We start from the raw sequence: 17,119 nt of genomic DNA on the forward strand, positions 1-17,119 counted from the left end.
ATTGTATTAAGTTACAATTTTAATTTAACTATTAAATTGTTACCATTTCATCCTAATCAATTAATGTTATAATTAAGATATATTATTCAAGTTTCTATTAAGGATATTGAATGCAGCTTTAAATGTCTGTCGTCATATATTATGTAGCCACCGCCCTGAAAAGGAAAAAGTTATTTGATTTTATTGTTCTGATACAAATATAATTCATGGTGCTGTTAGATTGCTGCAAGATTACCCAGTTATTACAGAAGAGGGATAAGAGGGAGAGCAAACTGTTTTTTAACCGCAGTGAAAATATACATTTTTGAAATGTTAACCACCAACAAATGTGGATTGCAAAAGAATGTTTCGTTCGATAAAACATGTTGTGAATTTTAGAAATGATAACATCCCGGAGATAACATCCCACACACCACTGGCATCTAATTGTACAAATAGTATACTAATAATATACGTGTATATATATTCAATTTACCTGTTGTGTAAAAAATGTAAAAACATCAAACCTCACAAAATTTTAACCCAGCACCGGTGAATGTTTTGGGGTGTTTGCTTGGTGAATGACTTGACCAGTTAATAAAGTATTAAACATTTTCTAATAGTTTTCTGTTTCTTGACTTATTAGCTAAACGCTTCAGCTAGTCTTTATATGCGTGTTCTGACAGAGCAACTATGCTTCTGGGTTTTTCCTGCCGTCCAGCGATGTCTTCCTGTTTTCTAAAGGCCACCTCTGGTCAGTCTGTATGAGGATTTACCAAGCAGCCAGTCAAAGAAAGGTCATGCTCATGGTGGCTGCAGAGGAGAGGGAAAGTGGCAGCAGGGGGTGCCCTTCATGTTTTTACTTCAAACAGCCCCATTACGTTGGAGTTGACGGATTGAAGGGGATGGAAAGAGAGGAGGAGAAATAACCAAAAACAAAAGCGAGTTGCTGAATCGGAAGAGGAAGGGAGAATGTCTTTGTGGCTTAGAAGAAAATGTATATTATGTGTTTTGTGTTGTGTTGTGTGTCTATGGTAAAAGTAAATAAATTAATAAACAGCGCAAAAAGGTTTTAGGACAAACACGCTCAAAAACATCCCTTTTGTCATACATTCTCACATCACCAAATAGTTTACAGGATTTTTGGGTTCGTTAATTTATATTTTTCAAGTTGAAACCGTCCACAGAGTGATGTCATTGGAAATGCACCAAACCCTAAAGGTGTTTCATGCTCAATTAAATGATGTACAAACAATCTCCAAATCAAGGACATCTGTTGGAGAACAGTTTCTAATTCGTTTTTGTATACACAATAGGTTGTTATTAAAATCTAGTAGGGGGGGGGTGAGGAGGTTGGCGTCAGTGGATCTAAGGTTGCGGGTGGGAGTGTGTTGGTGTAGGAGGTCAGAAAGGTATGAAGAGCCCAGGTTGTGAAGGGCTTTGTATGTAATGAGGAGAATCTTGAAATGTATTATTTGTTGTATGGGGAGTCAGTGGAGGTTTTGAAGGACTGGGGTGATGTGTTCTCTGGTGCGGGAGTAGGAGAGCAGACCAGCAGCGGATTTTTGAATGATTTGTAGTTTGTTAATGATTTTTTCGGATATGCCGTACAGGATGCTGTTGCAGTAGTCCAGTCGAGAGGTGATGAAGGTGTGGATGAGGAGGAGAGGGAGGATGGGAGACGGGCGATGTGTTTTAGATGAAAGAAGGCGGTTTTCGTGATGTGATTGATGTGGCGTTCGAAGGAGAGGGTTTGAACAAAAATGATACCAAGGTTACAGACATTTGTGGAAGCAGGAACAGTGACGCCATTGATGCATGGGGGGGGGGGTGCATCTTTTCATACCAATTATTGCATTATGACTGCAGAGAAGAAAAAATACATTCACCATGGGCTCATGTGACAACAATGTGATAATGGTAAATATCACATTGAGTTCAAAAGAGTAAGTTCAAAAGAAACAAATAGAGAATAGTCCCCAAGTCAGCAAAATAACTTGGTTATAAAATATCCAACTCACCGTTTGCTAGCATTAGCCACCACTGTCAAGTACATACCAAACACCAAGTAAGGTTTTATCGCAAAAAACTGAGTGTATTTTCCTGAGAAAGTTTATTGCTTACAGATGAAATTAATTTGTAAGAGAAAGAATTGGCAAATTCCTTTTTAAAAAGTAACATAGTGTCGCTTTGATCAGTCAAATGGCCCTCCTTCCTAAGAGCTGAGGTCTAATGCATATGAGGAAACCGACAAGCGTTAGAGAAGAGACGGTTCGCATGGTGAGAGTGAATCCCAGGGCAATGCATCCTGAGCGGCACCCATTATTATATCAATGCTCATACCTTATTGGAAATGACACTGTTACATTGTGACTGCGGATACTGTTCTCTTACTGCGTCACCATGATATCACTAATACAGTTGTCATATCCACACAGGTTCATAAGACGTTTGCTGCAGTGTGACATGTTTAGGAGAATATTACGCTAATACTTTTGTATGCGACATACACACACAGACGCAGAAAGAAACGCTTCCCCACCCCCATCCCACCCTTTCTGTTGAGCTATGAGTGCAGTTAGTCGCCTGCAGCGTGCCGAAGCCTTTGACGTCAACCAGTCTGCTCAGTATTCAGCTCCATGAAATGGGTCACAGCTTCTGACGCTAAACCAACTGCACTGCTCCGCACTGCTCTGCCTGCATCTCACATCTCACCTTCACAGCAGCATCAGACAGTAAACATACTTGTAACAAACCCCACTGTGACGCTCCGCATTACCCTCCACTTTATGTCAGCCACACCTGCTGCCAACCGCACTGCAGTAATTAATCGGATTCAATACATGCACTCCCATACAGTGTCAAACCTGCCATTTCAGTGTGCACAAATCTCTCCAACCCAATTCCTAGAGGTATTTTCCAGTGAACAAAAAATCCCTGCAACTTTTTCTGTATTGCATTAACTGACTGGTGTTTCTGCTATTTTGTCCAAAATACCAAACTCTTCTCTGTATAACAAAGTGCAATTCAACTGCAGACTCCAAAATGACCATAAGCTTGAGTCATCATCTCTCCAAAAACAGTTCCAATAAAATTTAAACATTATGACCTACAACAAGGTGGAATTAATTGCATGAATGTTGTACTAGACTGCATTATCATTTAGCATTAGCGTGTTGTACCTAATGAAACGGCCAAGGGGGGGGTCAGCTGAATATCTTTAGGGTTCTGTCTGGATTGGCTTTGTTCATCAGACAAAGTGAGAAATTTTAAGTGGACACCTTGTCATTCAAGAAATTGAGTTTTCACTCTTTTCTGGCATTTTGTAAACTACACAGTTATAAAAAAAAAAAAAAGAAATCTACAGATTTTTTGTAAATGAAAAGCTGATGAATGCAGCCATGTGAAATGTGTGGCTGCTAGTTGCCTGTGTAGATTGTTCCTTGTTAATTGTGAATCATCATGATGCAGAACAGATTATAGAAAAGGAATTGCTTCTAAACACTTTTTGTGTGTGTGTGTGTGTGTGTGTGTGTGTGTGTGTGTGTGTGTGTGTGTGTGTGTGTGTGTGTGTGTGTGTGTGTGTGTGTGTGTGTGTGTGTGTGTGTGTGTGTGTGTGTGTGTGTGTGTGTGTGTGTGTGAGAGAGAGATAACTCTCATCCCCTCCAGCCCCATTATGTAAGCAGGATCTTGTTTTTTTTATATCAGTGTTATTTATTTGTTTTGCAATAAAAATATTCTGTTTATGTAACTGTGTCGAATTATGGAGGGTTGGTGGGGGTGGAGGGTTAAGTGAGCCTGATTGTCTGCTCCTGTAGCTGTAAGGTCCCATGACATCATCAGAGTGCCCCATTGATGATGAACAAACCAAGCATGGAATTATTTTCCTTACCCTTGAACTGTCGATTCATTTTTTTTAATTCATCAGTTAATCAATTAGGCTATAAAATGTCACAAATTGAAAAAATTCCATTCACAATTGTCACGATGCAGAGAAAACCATCACATACTCATTCTTTAGAATCTAAAACCAGCAAGTTTTAAGGGGTTTTGAAATAAATATATATAAATGACTAAGAATTATGAATTCATTGATGCACTGATGGATTAATCATCCCAGCACAAAGAGTAAACACCAGCAGCAAGAGGAGGGGAGGTGAAGGATCATTTACTGGAGAGGGTTTGAGAAAGAGGGAGGTGGGATGGGCTGAGTAATTGCAAGTGTGATTTGGCAGATATTACTGTAGCTCTTAGTTGGATTTTAATGAAAGGCATAAGTGAACTTCTCACCATTTTGTGTGTCATTGTGCTAATTCAAGTCAGACTTTTCTCTCTTGTTATTAAGTATCAAATCTGAGTTTTAGTCGGTGTACAGACCAATCAGGGCACAGCATTGATGACCTCATGCCAGTCTCCTGGGGAGGAAACCTCATACAAAGACCCGTTTCCTCAGCCTACAAATATGTGGATCACATATTACATGCAGACCCCATGTAGACAACCCTCAGTCATAAGGCATAACCCACCTTGGTTCTAGACCAAGATCTTTTTGCAGTTAACCACATCAATCATCACAGATGCACTGGACATATTCACAATGGGCCTTACCTTTTCCCTTTTACAGTCACAATTAATACTAACAGTTACAGGTTGCCTTTGGTTACAGCAAAAGGCCTTTACAAGGACTTGACAGTTTAATGAATTTTGCCTTTCCTCCCAACCCCCCCTACCACCTCCCTGCTGTTTTGCACTGTGTAGATTTTGGATTTGGGAACTTTTTCCAGCCTGGGGAGCCTCTGGCCACATGGTGCGGCAGCCCACCTTACGCTGCTCCAGAGGTCTTTGAGGGCCAACAGTATGAGGGTCCACAGCTAGACATCTGGGTAAGATGAGTATTTACATGAAGTAGACAATTGTACCTAATTCTTTTTAATATTTTTAACTAAATACAATGAGAAATGCATTTAACTCGAGTGTCTATCTCTCGTTCTGTGCAATATTTACTTTACTAAGCCACAGTTAATCAGCTGATGCGATTCACTTTTTCTTATATCGTATTTGATATACTATATCTGACAATGGTGATTGCCCAACCAGTTTGTAGTCTGTTGTAAATTGCAAACATTTACCATATATTTCTGTGTTTGTGTGTCTTTGAGTGTGGAGGACTATGCTTTTGTGTGTGTAGTATCTATGTTTGTGACTGCAATAATCTTTTAACCTTATATACATCCAGACAACCCTGTTTGATTAATCTACTGCCCTGACCTTGTTCTCTGTGTGTGCATCTTTTCATGTTCACAGAGTATGGGGGTGGTGCTATATGTGCTGGTGTGTGGTGCGTTGCCCTTCGATGGTCCCACTCTGCCTGTACTTCGACAGAGAGTCCTAGAAGGAAGGTTTCGCATCCCCTACTTCATGACTGAAGGTAAGAAGAGACTCCCTGGGATACTGAACACAAAATAAAATTAAAACAATGCCCACCAACTCCCACCCCGCCGAACCTTAACATTCCTGTAAATGTACCCGCTTGCAACGTATTTGTGAGATAGATCTCCTGTGCTGCCGGGTTGAAGATATGTGTGTGGGGTTCATGTTTTAGAATTTGTAGCATTTTTGCTGAGAAAGCCATATTTTAAGCATTGTCTACTGTCATTGTGATGACAGAAGTGATTTGCCAAGCATGTGAACACATACAGGGAATTTGACTCTGTTTTTGTCTCTCACGATGAACTTCTACACTTATAGACATGTAGCAGAACATGAAGAACAAAGCTTTATAAATTTGCCTCAAGGGGCTTCACAATCTGTACAACAAACAACAAGTCTTTACTACAAAGCACATATATAATGTGTTTGGACAAACATGGATGTAAACTGCAACTTGGCTGGTTGTCGGAGTTTATCACGGTATGTAGTCTAATGGAGGCAAAAATCTGATGAAAATTCCTGCGATGGACACTGCTGCTCAGATGAATAGATCACGCTTTACTATTTGAGTCACCATACTGTTGAATGTCCGCTGCAATCAGTCAGGGCGGCATTTCATTAACGAGAGAGCATCACGCTCATTTGAAGGGGACACAGTAGAAGACACTCTGTCATTGTCGTCTGTAATGTGTGTGTGTATATACGTGCGTCACTGTGTATGTGTGTGCATGCTGGCTGCAGGGTGAGTCAGGTTGGCTAACCGTCTCAAAGCAGCCCTGCTGTTAGCGGCTGTGCTAGCTAGCTGGCAGCAGATTAATTCCAGAGCTGGAGCCGTTTATGTAACCTAGGTAGGAGCCAGTGAAGCCTTCCAGCAGCTCGCCTGTCTGTCTCTCTGAGCAGACTCTGCCTGTCTTTGTGTATGTCTGACTCAAGCTATCTATGTGTGGTACATCTTCCTGTCCGTCTGTTTTTCTTGTCTTGTTTCTCTGTGACCCATCTGCAAGTCTATAGCACTTTCTCCACAGGGGTTGTGGTGAGGGAGAGTCGACCAAATTTGCTCTGGACCTTGAAACAATTAAGAAGTAAGGGGAATGTAGGAGTGTAATGTCATCTCCGTGGCCAGATTGACACTCAAACCCGCCTCCCCACCCCCAGTCCAGCCCCTGTTCCCTGAAAAAGGAGAACAGAGTGTGCTGATTACTTAATCCAGAAACAGTCCATCTCATCCTCTCACCGGCCAACGCTGTGGTACACAGCACAGCCTAGCACCGAACGGTGAACTCTCACTGGAACATCTCCGCTTTGTAAACGTTTTGGTCTCCTCCCAACTTACTGACTAAGTAACAACAGTAGATGTTGTCCCATGTCTCCCTTGCTGTTGCATATTACGCAGACCAGGAAGCCAGTCATACTGAATAGCCTAGAGTCATATTATCCAGAATCATTTGGTCTACAAAATGTCGAAATAGAAAATATCACAAGTCCAAGGTTTATGTCCTCAAACATCCAAAATATATTCAATTAACAAAATAGCCTTCTGTGATTATAAACTTGATTATCTGCTACTTTATTCTAGTCCAATTTACTCCTATTTGAAAATAAAAATCCACACTTTGCCTTGTGAAGCTCAGCTGCTTGTGGCATTTTCTTCTGTCCTGTGTTGCAGAAGTACACCTAGCCAATCAACGCCCACACAAACAATATAGGGTGTTGTTTTTAAAATTCAAGTCTAATCAGGTGATGTTTGAAAGGCTTGAATTGCAGTTTGTGTTGCATTTCATTTATAACTGTCTGTATTTAGGGTAATGTTCATATTCACAGTCATACATTATGGTTACATTTTATTTGTATTGGTTACAGTTATTTTTTAGCTGATGTGTCTGATAAAGTCAATGAAATGGAAAGAATAAAGTCAGCCACAGCACTTACTCTCTGCTTTCCAACTCCTTGCAACAGAGTGCTGTTCTCCTTCATTGGGGGACTTGCTGCAACTCTACACCACTGGGACATTGCAAGTGTTAACTGGGATAGTTTTGTGGTTAAGTCATGATGGTGTAATGTACTGGCCAAGAACAGTGTGTCAATCAATCAGCTGGCCAGCCGGCTAGACGGTTATGCAGTGCCGACCCTTTTACATAGTGCAACCTTCCCTGGTGGTTCATAGCTTTGAAAAATGTATTCAGCTTAAACTGTTGCTATAAACATGGTAGTAGTAACTTCTTGGTCAAACAAATTGTAATGTATTGTACTGTATTGTATTTTAAGCATGTTGTAACTTAGCAGCTGCCAATATGCTGAAATGCCACCGCATGGGGCGAAAGTGCACCAAAGGGCAAACTGGTTTTCTACATAATGGAGATAAAATTTAGGTGGCTGAACCGCCAGGCACGAGGTAGAAAATATGTGGTAGCAGCAGCTGGGAAGAGTCAAAGCAGGAAGTTGCTGTATGCAATCTTTGATGATTAATCTGATGATTATTTTCTCTATTAATAGATTTTTGGTTTGGTCTATAAAACGTCAGAAAATAGTGAAAAATCTAATAAATCAGTGTTTCAAAAAGCCAAAGATGACATGCTCAAATGTCTTCTTTTGTCCACAACTCAAAGACATACAGTTTACTGTCACAAAGACGAAAGAAACCAGAAAAAACATTATTTAATTTAATAGCTAAAATCAGAGAATTCTGACTTTTTTTCTTTTAAAGAAAAATTACTCAAACTGATTTGATTATCAAAGTGGTTGCTTATTTATTTTTTAGTTTACAACTTATCCAATTGTTCCAGCTGTATTATGAACTGCTCACTCTCTATTATGGGACAGAAGAAAGGATGTCTGTGTCTGTGTGAGAAGGAGAATAAGGGATTCCAATGTATATAGACAACTCTTTGTAAACTCTAAGATCTCTAAAAGTTTAATACCATTTACCATAAATGACTGACCTGTGAAGTTTATTCTTGTGACTGTAAAATTTCAAAATGTATACAAAACTAAAGACGATATTGTGATTCAATTTTCAAATATATTACAAAAAGTGAATGAGCCTCATGAGTTTCATTTTCAATCAGAATAAAAAAGAGGTGATTCATTTCAAATACATATTTTATATAAGTATTTTAGATTAAAATAAATAACCAACAGCAGGACCTATTTTTGAGAACACACCTGTTTTACTTTCAGATTTTAGCAGCAGGGTATATGGGTAAAGACGTATGTGGTGGGCAGGAATGCAGTACGAGTGCAGGCAGGCCAAAGAGGCACAGCCATGGGAACTATAATCCTGTTAAGAACCCAGCTGTGTCTGACGTCAAACTCATCTAGCCACAAACTAGAGGTGAGGAGCTCTCATTAGGAGGGGAGGAAAGTTAAAAGGAGTCTAGATGTGCTGCTCAGAATTGACGTCAGAGGAAACAGAGAAAAGGATTCAGCAGACTTTAAGCTCCAAATTGTTATTTCTGCCCCACTTCTTCTGGGCTAATTTGACAAGGACATAGTGCTTTACGGCTCAGTTTGCTTCATCATAGCTTATACAAGAAGTGCTCTGCGTTATCGAACATAAACAACCTCTACTTCTAAAAAGTGGTGATCCTAGAACCTAAATGGCTATAAAAACCTTTTCACATCCTCTGATTTTTCTCTCCCACCACTCGCAGACTGTGAGCACCTGATCCGCAGGATGTTGGTACTGGACCCATCAAAGCGTCTCTCTGTGGCCCAGATCAAGGAGCACAAGTGGATGGCCCTGTACGCTCCCGTACAGAGGCCTGTTCTGTACCAACAGCCTCTGTCTGCTGAAGGCGAGGCAGGTGTGGGAGAATACAGCGAACAGGTCCTTCGCCTGATGCACAGCCTTGGCATCGACCAGCACAAGACCATAGATGTGAGGACTTAGCTGGTTCTATTTATTCAACAGGGATATGATGGAATGAGTTTTAAGGTCAGAGCCTCAGACTGTGACAAAGAAACGGTTATACTATATGCGTCCAAGCAGCATGGTGAAAATGTCCAGGGGAACAACATAAAAACAGATACAAATATACAAATATGTGGAATACGGTCCTCATTTACTAGATCAGCCAGTGGGGAAAAGAAACAAATCAAAATTAGTTCAAATTGAAAGTTCTTGTAGTTGAGTATGCCTATTTTAACCCACTTTTACACAACTACTACTTTGCTAAATTTCAGGGACAAATACTGTTCATATAGCTTCACTTCATTTTTTGACAGCTATAGATACTTTGCAGAATGAGGTTTTACACACAAAAGATCTGATTCGTTATCTGCATCATTGAAATGCTGGTTACATGTTAAAGCAGCAGCAATTATCCATGTACATTGAAAAAAGGTATGAATAAAATGTAGACTAGGAACATCATTTTAAATGTGTTAGATCTGAACCACATACTGTATAATAGGGGTATATATATATATATATATATATATATATATATTACATTACAGTCATTTTTAGCAGACGCTTTTATCCAAAGCGACTTACAATCAGTAGTATATTACATATCATTCACCCATTCGCACACTGATGACAGGCTACCATGCAAGGTGCCACCATCCGACTCTAACTAACATTCATGCAACATCCAGTCCACACCGATGGCAAGCCTTCGGGAGCAACTTGGGGTTAAGTGTCTTGCCCAAGGACACATCGACTGCCGAAGCCGGGTATCGAACCACCGACCCTCTGATTGGAGAACTACTTTGCTCTCCACTACGCCACAGCCGCCCCCTATATATAAAAACACATATATGCTCTTATTGGGGGCCATGGTAGTTGGGTGCCCCAGACATTTGCCCGCCTTGCCTAAAAAGTAAAGTCTGCTCCTGGGTGGAGCTTTGAGTGCTGTATTGCAGACCTCACATCATGTGCCTCTATTGCTCTGTAAGAAATGGGGCCAAAAAGATACTGAAATAAAACAGATAAATTGCAACACTGGAGAAAAAAAGGCCCTGCACTCTTCTGGTCTGTGTGCTAATCAGTCAGTGGACAGAAGAGGATTCACATTCTTATACTGACATCAAATAGTGCACCTTTGTGATTGATCATTATGTGCAGTGATTTCCTGTCTATTTATCTATTTGTTTGTTTATTTTTGTGGTTCTTCTGTTTATTATTCTTTTCTGATCAAAGATATACCAACATGTAATGATGGATTACAAATACATTTTAATAAAATGTCTGTAATCGGGGCGCACATTTTAGCCATTGAATTGATTTAATACTAAATTAATTTAATTAATTCATGACTGAATCACAAAAATAATTTTGTAATATACAGCAATATACTTGTATAATTATATATTAAAATGTATCTACTCCTAACAGTATTTCAGTCAGTGTGAAGAAGAGGCTGTAATTCATATGTAGTATATTCTTTGTACTGACTTTTCTTTTGATTTATTCTGTGTATTGTATTTCTTATCTATGCTCTGCTCTTAAGCTGCTGCATTAATTTCACACAGGGAAAGAAATGAAGTATTTTCTCAGCATATCTTAAGAGCTGTCAAATTGAAGTAATCCACAATGGAAGGTGTGGTTTTGTAATGACTTCGATTAGAGACACCGCCTTTTATCTTGTCTGTCATATTTCAGTCTCTTCAGAACAAAAGCTACAACCACTTTGCTGCTATCTACTACCTGCTGGTGGAGCGGCTCAAGGCCCATCGCTGCAGCTTCCCCGTTGAACAGCGGCTTGATGCTCGCCAGCGACGGCCCAGCACCATTGCCGAACAGACTGTCGTCAAGGTAGCCACAGGGCATCACAGCGACGCGGGGGTTCTGAATAATGTGAACAGAGATTACCATCCACGCCTCCCTGATCAAAGCTCTTTTATTCACACCTGCACCCACGAACAAACAAATGGACAGACAAGACCCTTTCAGTTATTTATACAGCCATGTTCTGTTTTCATCTGCTTTCTCCCAGTATTTTAACGCCAAGCCTTGATCTTAACGTGTACCCCTCAGTTACATTATTCATTATTTTATTTTCTTTGCACACTCTTTTCTCAGCAACACTTTGCAACTCTATTCATTTCCTTCACAATCTCGGATCCGGCCTTTTTGTCTCCTTTGGATTACAAAGTCAAATTCACAGCAGCTAGATTTAGTCGTAATTACATTATTATCAAGGGTGATGTTAAGTATTGGCCATGAATTTGAGCAGGCTTTTTTTTTTTAATGTAATGTCAAAGTCTCTGTTTTCTCCCTCTCTGCAGTCGAACAGTGGTTCAGCCCAGGTGGGTTTGCTCCCGCAGGGTGTTCGTCTGTTGCGCTCCCCTGCTGTGCCCCAAGCCTCCCCCGATGCTTTCACCTTCCCCCAGACTGCATGTCCCCTGGAGCAGAATTTCCTGGTGGAGGATGTCAACACACCCAAAGTAAGTCCAATACCAGGGAAAACAGCCCAAGGTTTCAGGGTGTCTTTTTGTTTGCGTGTTCGTCCTCAGCTCACATCCAGCTTTTTCGGTAAATGCAGTTATTACGGTCATTATCAACTTTCAAGTATGTCCAGAAAAATTATCCCTTTGAGCTTGACAGTGATACACTTTGATAAGCATACCCACTTACATTTAATCAAAAGTGTGTGTGTGTGTGTGTGTGTGTGTGTGTGTGTGTGTGTGTGTGTGTGTGTGTGTGTGTGTGTGTGTGTGTGTGTGTGTGTGTGTGTGTGTGTGTGTGTGTGTGTGTGTGTGTGTGTGTGTGTGTGTGTGTGTGTATGCACACTCCTTTGAGGTTTCAAGCGCAGGGTTACCCTGTCAAACTGCCAGAGAGCAGCTGACTTGTTCTCTTATGTAAGATCTCAGCTCGCACTCACATCAGACAGGACAGCTGCCTGTCCTGCATGGCTTCCCCACACACACACACACACACACACACAGTGCTCTCACTCTCTCTTTTTATTTGTGCCAACCAGCACAGTTTCCTTCAGGCCTGTTGTTGAGCTGACCGACAATTACAGAACACAGACACCAGTGGTCTGAGTTGGCAGCCTCACTCACCTGCAGAGCTACACACACACACACACACACACACACACACACACACACTATCATTCTTCAACATTGTTTTTTCATTCCCACCTCTTCTCCTGGCTCCAATAAAGCGCGATGTGTACGTTGTGTATGAATCCTGAGTGTGTGTACAGAGACAGAGTGTGCGTTATCTGCGTAAATGGAGCCTGGTTATGTAAGCGGTCCTGTGATGATGATATGACCTAATGCGAAGCTGAGTGAACACACATGGACAGGAAGCTGCTGTGTTGCTCGAGCAATCTCGCCGCTGTGACCTCTTAACCATAAGCCCAACAGCTCATCTTTTCTTTTTTTGTTTTTGGCTTTCTTTATCCTTTTTCTTCTCCGTTCAGCTTCTTCTCTCTGCACTTCTTCATCCTCTAACCTCACTTTCCCCTTATGACCCCCACCCCTTTTCATCGTCTATTTCTCAAAGTTGTTTTCCCCTCCTGTCCTCTGTGTCTGTGTGTGTCAGTCAATTGAGTAACAGCATTCCTATCCCAGCACACTACAGAAAACAGATGGAGAATTGGGCAAAGTTGCTCTTTCTATACCAACACCAGGCTTTCCGGTTACTTCGGCCACTCATGCAGATGATCTTTGTCTGTCTCTGTGTGTCTGTATCTGTGTGTGTGAGTGTGTGAGTGTTAATGTGTGTGTCAGTCACACAGCCCTTTCAGTCAAAACTCACTTCCTGGCCCTGCATTCCTTTATCCCCACCCTCCACCTCTACGCCAACACACACAGGCCTGCATGCTCTAGCAGACACACACACTCCCAGTATGAAACCAACTGTGATGAGTGGAGGGAAAACAGAGGGAGGAGAGCAACTAATGGATCCCATGTTCTCAGTGTGGTGGTCGCCTTTGTGCATGTGTGTTTAAGAAGCCTGGTTTCACCAACGGTGTTTGATTCCTTTAGCTTGGAGCTGTTTTCTGCAGTCAGTTTTTAATGTATAGTCAGCTGTCTCTCTTTCTGTCCCTTTTTATTGCTGCCACTCGTCTAGGTTAACGGCTGTCTGCTGGACCCCTTGCCTCCCCCCACTGTCCTCCGCAAGTCCTCCACCTCGTCGCCTAGCAACATGATGGAGACGTCTATCGATGAGGGCATCGAGACCGAGGAGCCCGACACAGAGGATGAGCCGCCCCACCTCCTCTCGGCCTATCAAACAGCACGGTTTGGCCAGCGGCGACACACCCTCTCTGAGGTGACCAATCAGCCCGGGCCCTCCAACCAAGGTTTGATGTCATCTTTTCAAATACACACATTTAGGGTCCTTCACATGCATCTAATGCTAAAACGAAGCTGTTTAATAAAAACAATTTTGTCCCCCAGGTAAATTATTTGCTATAGGCCACAACCCCTCCATGGGCAGCATGGATTCGGACATGGGCTACGACATGGGCTCCATGCAAAGTGACCTCGGCCTGTTGGAGGATCCCCCATCTCTCAGTGACGGGTTACCGAGCAACACCATTACCCCAACGCCTTTCTTGAGCACCCGGCCCGCAAACCCAGCAATGGCTGTCCTGACTTCTCAGCACAGGGAGACGCACAATCGATCCCCCATCAGCTTCAGAGAAGGACGCCGAGCCTCCGACACCTCTCTCACCCAAGGTCAGAACCCCCAGTGTTAATTTGTCGTCTCTTTCCTCTATATTCATCAATTCTTCACTTTGGACACTCTTTCAAATCACACACACTATGCGCTTAGTCTATATTGACTTCATAATGGGTTAAGTGCAGGGGTGTAAGTAGATTGAAGTTTTTGCCGATAATACCCCCTAAACCTTCTTTGCTTCATATTGTTTTCCTCCCGCCTCTAGCTTCATGCGTCACTGAACACACACATTTAATTGTTTACCGCCTTAATTGTGTAGAAAGAAATTAGAAAGGCTTAAATAATGTATAGCAACTCATTGATTAAACCTTATCCTACCAACTGGGGCCACTGAAGACCCCTTAGGTATATTTTTTGTTATATCTCACAGGTGCTTTATTCTTTCATTCCAATTGTTCATGACTTTCAATTGATTTGTTCCTCAATACTTAATATCATATTTTTTTCTGTTGCTATTTTGATTACTACATTTAAAATGATAATTTTAAATACCATTGGTTTGGGCTCCTAGGGGACCCTAGTCAAAAGCACCCAATTGCAGACTATGCCGTTTTATTAGATACTATAGAATATATAGATAAAATGTTTGTCATGGGTCCTGAAGTAAATTATTAGACAATATCCAAGGGGTGGTTGAGCACGTTGTCAGTCATTTTAAAGGGGGCAGTCAAATTTACAGCAGACACAGATTTCCTTGTGTGATCCACCTGTTTTTTATATATATATATATATATATATATATATATATATCTCTCAGCCCTGTCTTTCACACACTTTTTTTCTTCCTGTCTCTTCTTCCTCTCCAGTCTCTCGATGACTAGGACGGTGATGATTCACGTTATGAATCACAGACAGATATTTTTGAAGGTTTCAGCCCACATATCTCACTCTCTTCCCCCATCTCTCTCTCTCTCTCCCCCTCTCTCCCTATCCATCTCTTTTTCACTCACTCTGCCTCTGTAAATGATCATTCTCTGTCTTGCTTTTCTTTCTCTTTAAAGTTTTCGTCTGTGGTAAAATAAATAAAAAGATTTGAGGAAGAAAGTTTCAGTCTGTGGTTGGCAGGATTTGTCTTCACTCCACATCAGAGAGAAAAAGGAGACAAAATATAAGAGTGAATGTTAAACAACCTCCCTACCATTTTTTTCCTTTACAGCTACATTATTCTGTGCCTGCTGGTTGTGAATCACCTGTGCTTAGGCCAAGTAGAAACTATAATTAAAGATTAAAAATGCTACTTCCCTAGCACTACATTGACAGCCTGCACTGTGCACTCCCAGTTGGTATTTGTGGTTATTCTTTTTGCGTCAGACTGCTGACTATGGTTTTAAATAACTCCCACCATCACGGTGAGTCAGGTCCTATCGTTCACAGCAACAGCTCGTCACCACTGGATGGGTCTTATCAGAGCTTCTTGCTGTTGCGCACACACACACAGACCTGTCACATGTGCACACACCCCCACACACACACCCCCACAGTGGCCAATGACGTACATCCAGCCAGATTGTCAGTAGGGGCGATGAGAAGTGCTAACCGGTCAGTCAATTTGCTTACGTCAGTGAGGATTAAGCCTGACTTCCTGGGAGGATAGAGCAGCAGATATCCTATAATGAAGAGAGGGTGATTTTATTGATCAGCTGCAAGAATCAAAACTGACTTTATTGTATGGATTTTTTTATGCTCTTAGGTCTGGTTGCGTTTAGGCAGCACCTTCAGAACCTTGCGAGGACCAAAGGCATCCTAGAGCTGAACAAAGTCCAGATGCTGGTGGAGCAGATGGGGTCCGGGGAAGGGGCCTCCATGGGCCCCCTGGGACCACAGCACCACTTGCACAACCTCCTGGAGGTCAGTCTCACTGCATAATCACAAAAAAAAAAAACACACACACACACATATCCTTCACTTCACAAAATCGTTCTCTTCTCAAACGCGTTCTCAGTCAGCATCAGTCCCTATACTATCCTCACCCGTGTGGCCCAGAAAAAAAATTATTAAAAAAACGGCACCCAGTCTGTTGTGTAACCCGGGGAGAGGCAGCCAACGTTGGCTTGTTTACTGTCTCCCGTCCTCCTGCGGCCTCGAGCCTAGGCCAAAGTGAATGCAGCCATTGTTGAAGTCAGTCAGACTTACCCATAGTAGTGACTGGTACTCAATGGGCCCAAGCTGCAATCACACACAAAGACAGGCACACACATACACAAAATGTTACACACACAGAAACACTGCAAGGGCCATTTCTAGGCTTTCCTGTAAAAATGAACACAAAATCAATGGTAGAAGCAGACAACATTTAGTTGTTTTCCTTTTGTCCATCTCTCATAATGCAATAACGCAGCTCTTTGTTGGATATGATGATCTGGCTCCATCATCCTTTTAATTTGCTTTCATTTCATTTAACTACTGTGTAATCCCTGTGGTACATGCCATTTAGAGAAAAGCATCTGGCTGATCAGTAACAACACAGGCATTTGGGCAGGAGACAACATGGATAATCCAGTTAGACCCCACGATGAAGCACCCAGACCCTGACACAGCTCTATTAGCCGACAGGGGATTTGGGATAAATGTGTCCACATGCATGTGTGTACATGAGCATAAACATCCCTTGTTCTAACGCTTTATGTTTTTAATTGAAGGGTGAGGCGTCCAAGCAGCAGGAGGGTCTAGCTTTATACCAAGGTGGGCCGCAGCCGCCTCTCCTGTCCCGCAGACAGAGTTTAGAGACACAGTACCTCACTCATAGACTACAGGTACAGTCTAACACAGTCTGTCTTCCTCATTTAAGCCAAACGGCTGTTTTGAAAAACATTCTGTGATATTTTTGGAAATGAAATGGTTATGGGATCTGCCATGATGCAACAATAATGAAACGGTTTGTAGCCATTGTCACCATGGTAATTATCCTGAACATAGTCATCAGTCCAGATCTCTCTTTTCCCCTAAAGGCCAACGTCTTGGCAAACAGTCCTGCTAGCTGCCAACTTTTCTGTAAGGACACTCGGAGTTTAGAGCAACAGCTGCAGGAACACAGGTAAACAACACGGTATATGTTTGCTCCACACA

General features: G+C 41.8%; 1 protein-coding gene across 2 annotated transcripts in view; it reads left to right on the top strand.

The window, feature by feature from the left end:
- The window catches only part of sik2b (salt-inducible kinase 2b), a 47,255-nt gene that overhangs the window by 24,928 nt on the left and 5,208 nt on the right, over window positions 1–17,119 (top strand). For both annotated transcript variants that reach the window (XM_054597174.1, XM_054597182.1), the window contains exons 5-14: window positions 4,738–4,862; window positions 5,284–5,407; window positions 9,060–9,286; window positions 11,015–11,167; window positions 11,641–11,799; window positions 13,439–13,670; window positions 13,768–14,049; window positions 15,744–15,901; window positions 16,693–16,806; window positions 17,002–17,087. In XM_054597174.1, coding sequence (XP_054453149.1) covers window positions 4,738–4,862; window positions 5,284–5,407; window positions 9,060–9,286; window positions 11,015–11,167; window positions 11,641–11,799; window positions 13,439–13,670; window positions 13,768–14,049; window positions 15,744–15,901; window positions 16,693–16,806; window positions 17,002–17,087 — 1,660 coding nt within the window. The remainder of the gene's footprint in view (window positions 1–4,737; window positions 4,863–5,283; window positions 5,408–9,059; window positions 9,287–11,014; window positions 11,168–11,640; window positions 11,800–13,438; window positions 13,671–13,767; window positions 14,050–15,743; window positions 15,902–16,692; window positions 16,807–17,001; window positions 17,088–17,119) is intronic.

The sequence above is a fragment of the Anoplopoma fimbria genome, chromosome 1 (assembly GCF_027596085.1).
Source record: "Anoplopoma fimbria isolate UVic2021 breed Golden Eagle Sablefish chromosome 1, Afim_UVic_2022, whole genome shotgun sequence".
Taxonomy (NCBI): domain Eukaryota; kingdom Metazoa; phylum Chordata; class Actinopteri; order Perciformes; family Anoplopomatidae; genus Anoplopoma; species Anoplopoma fimbria.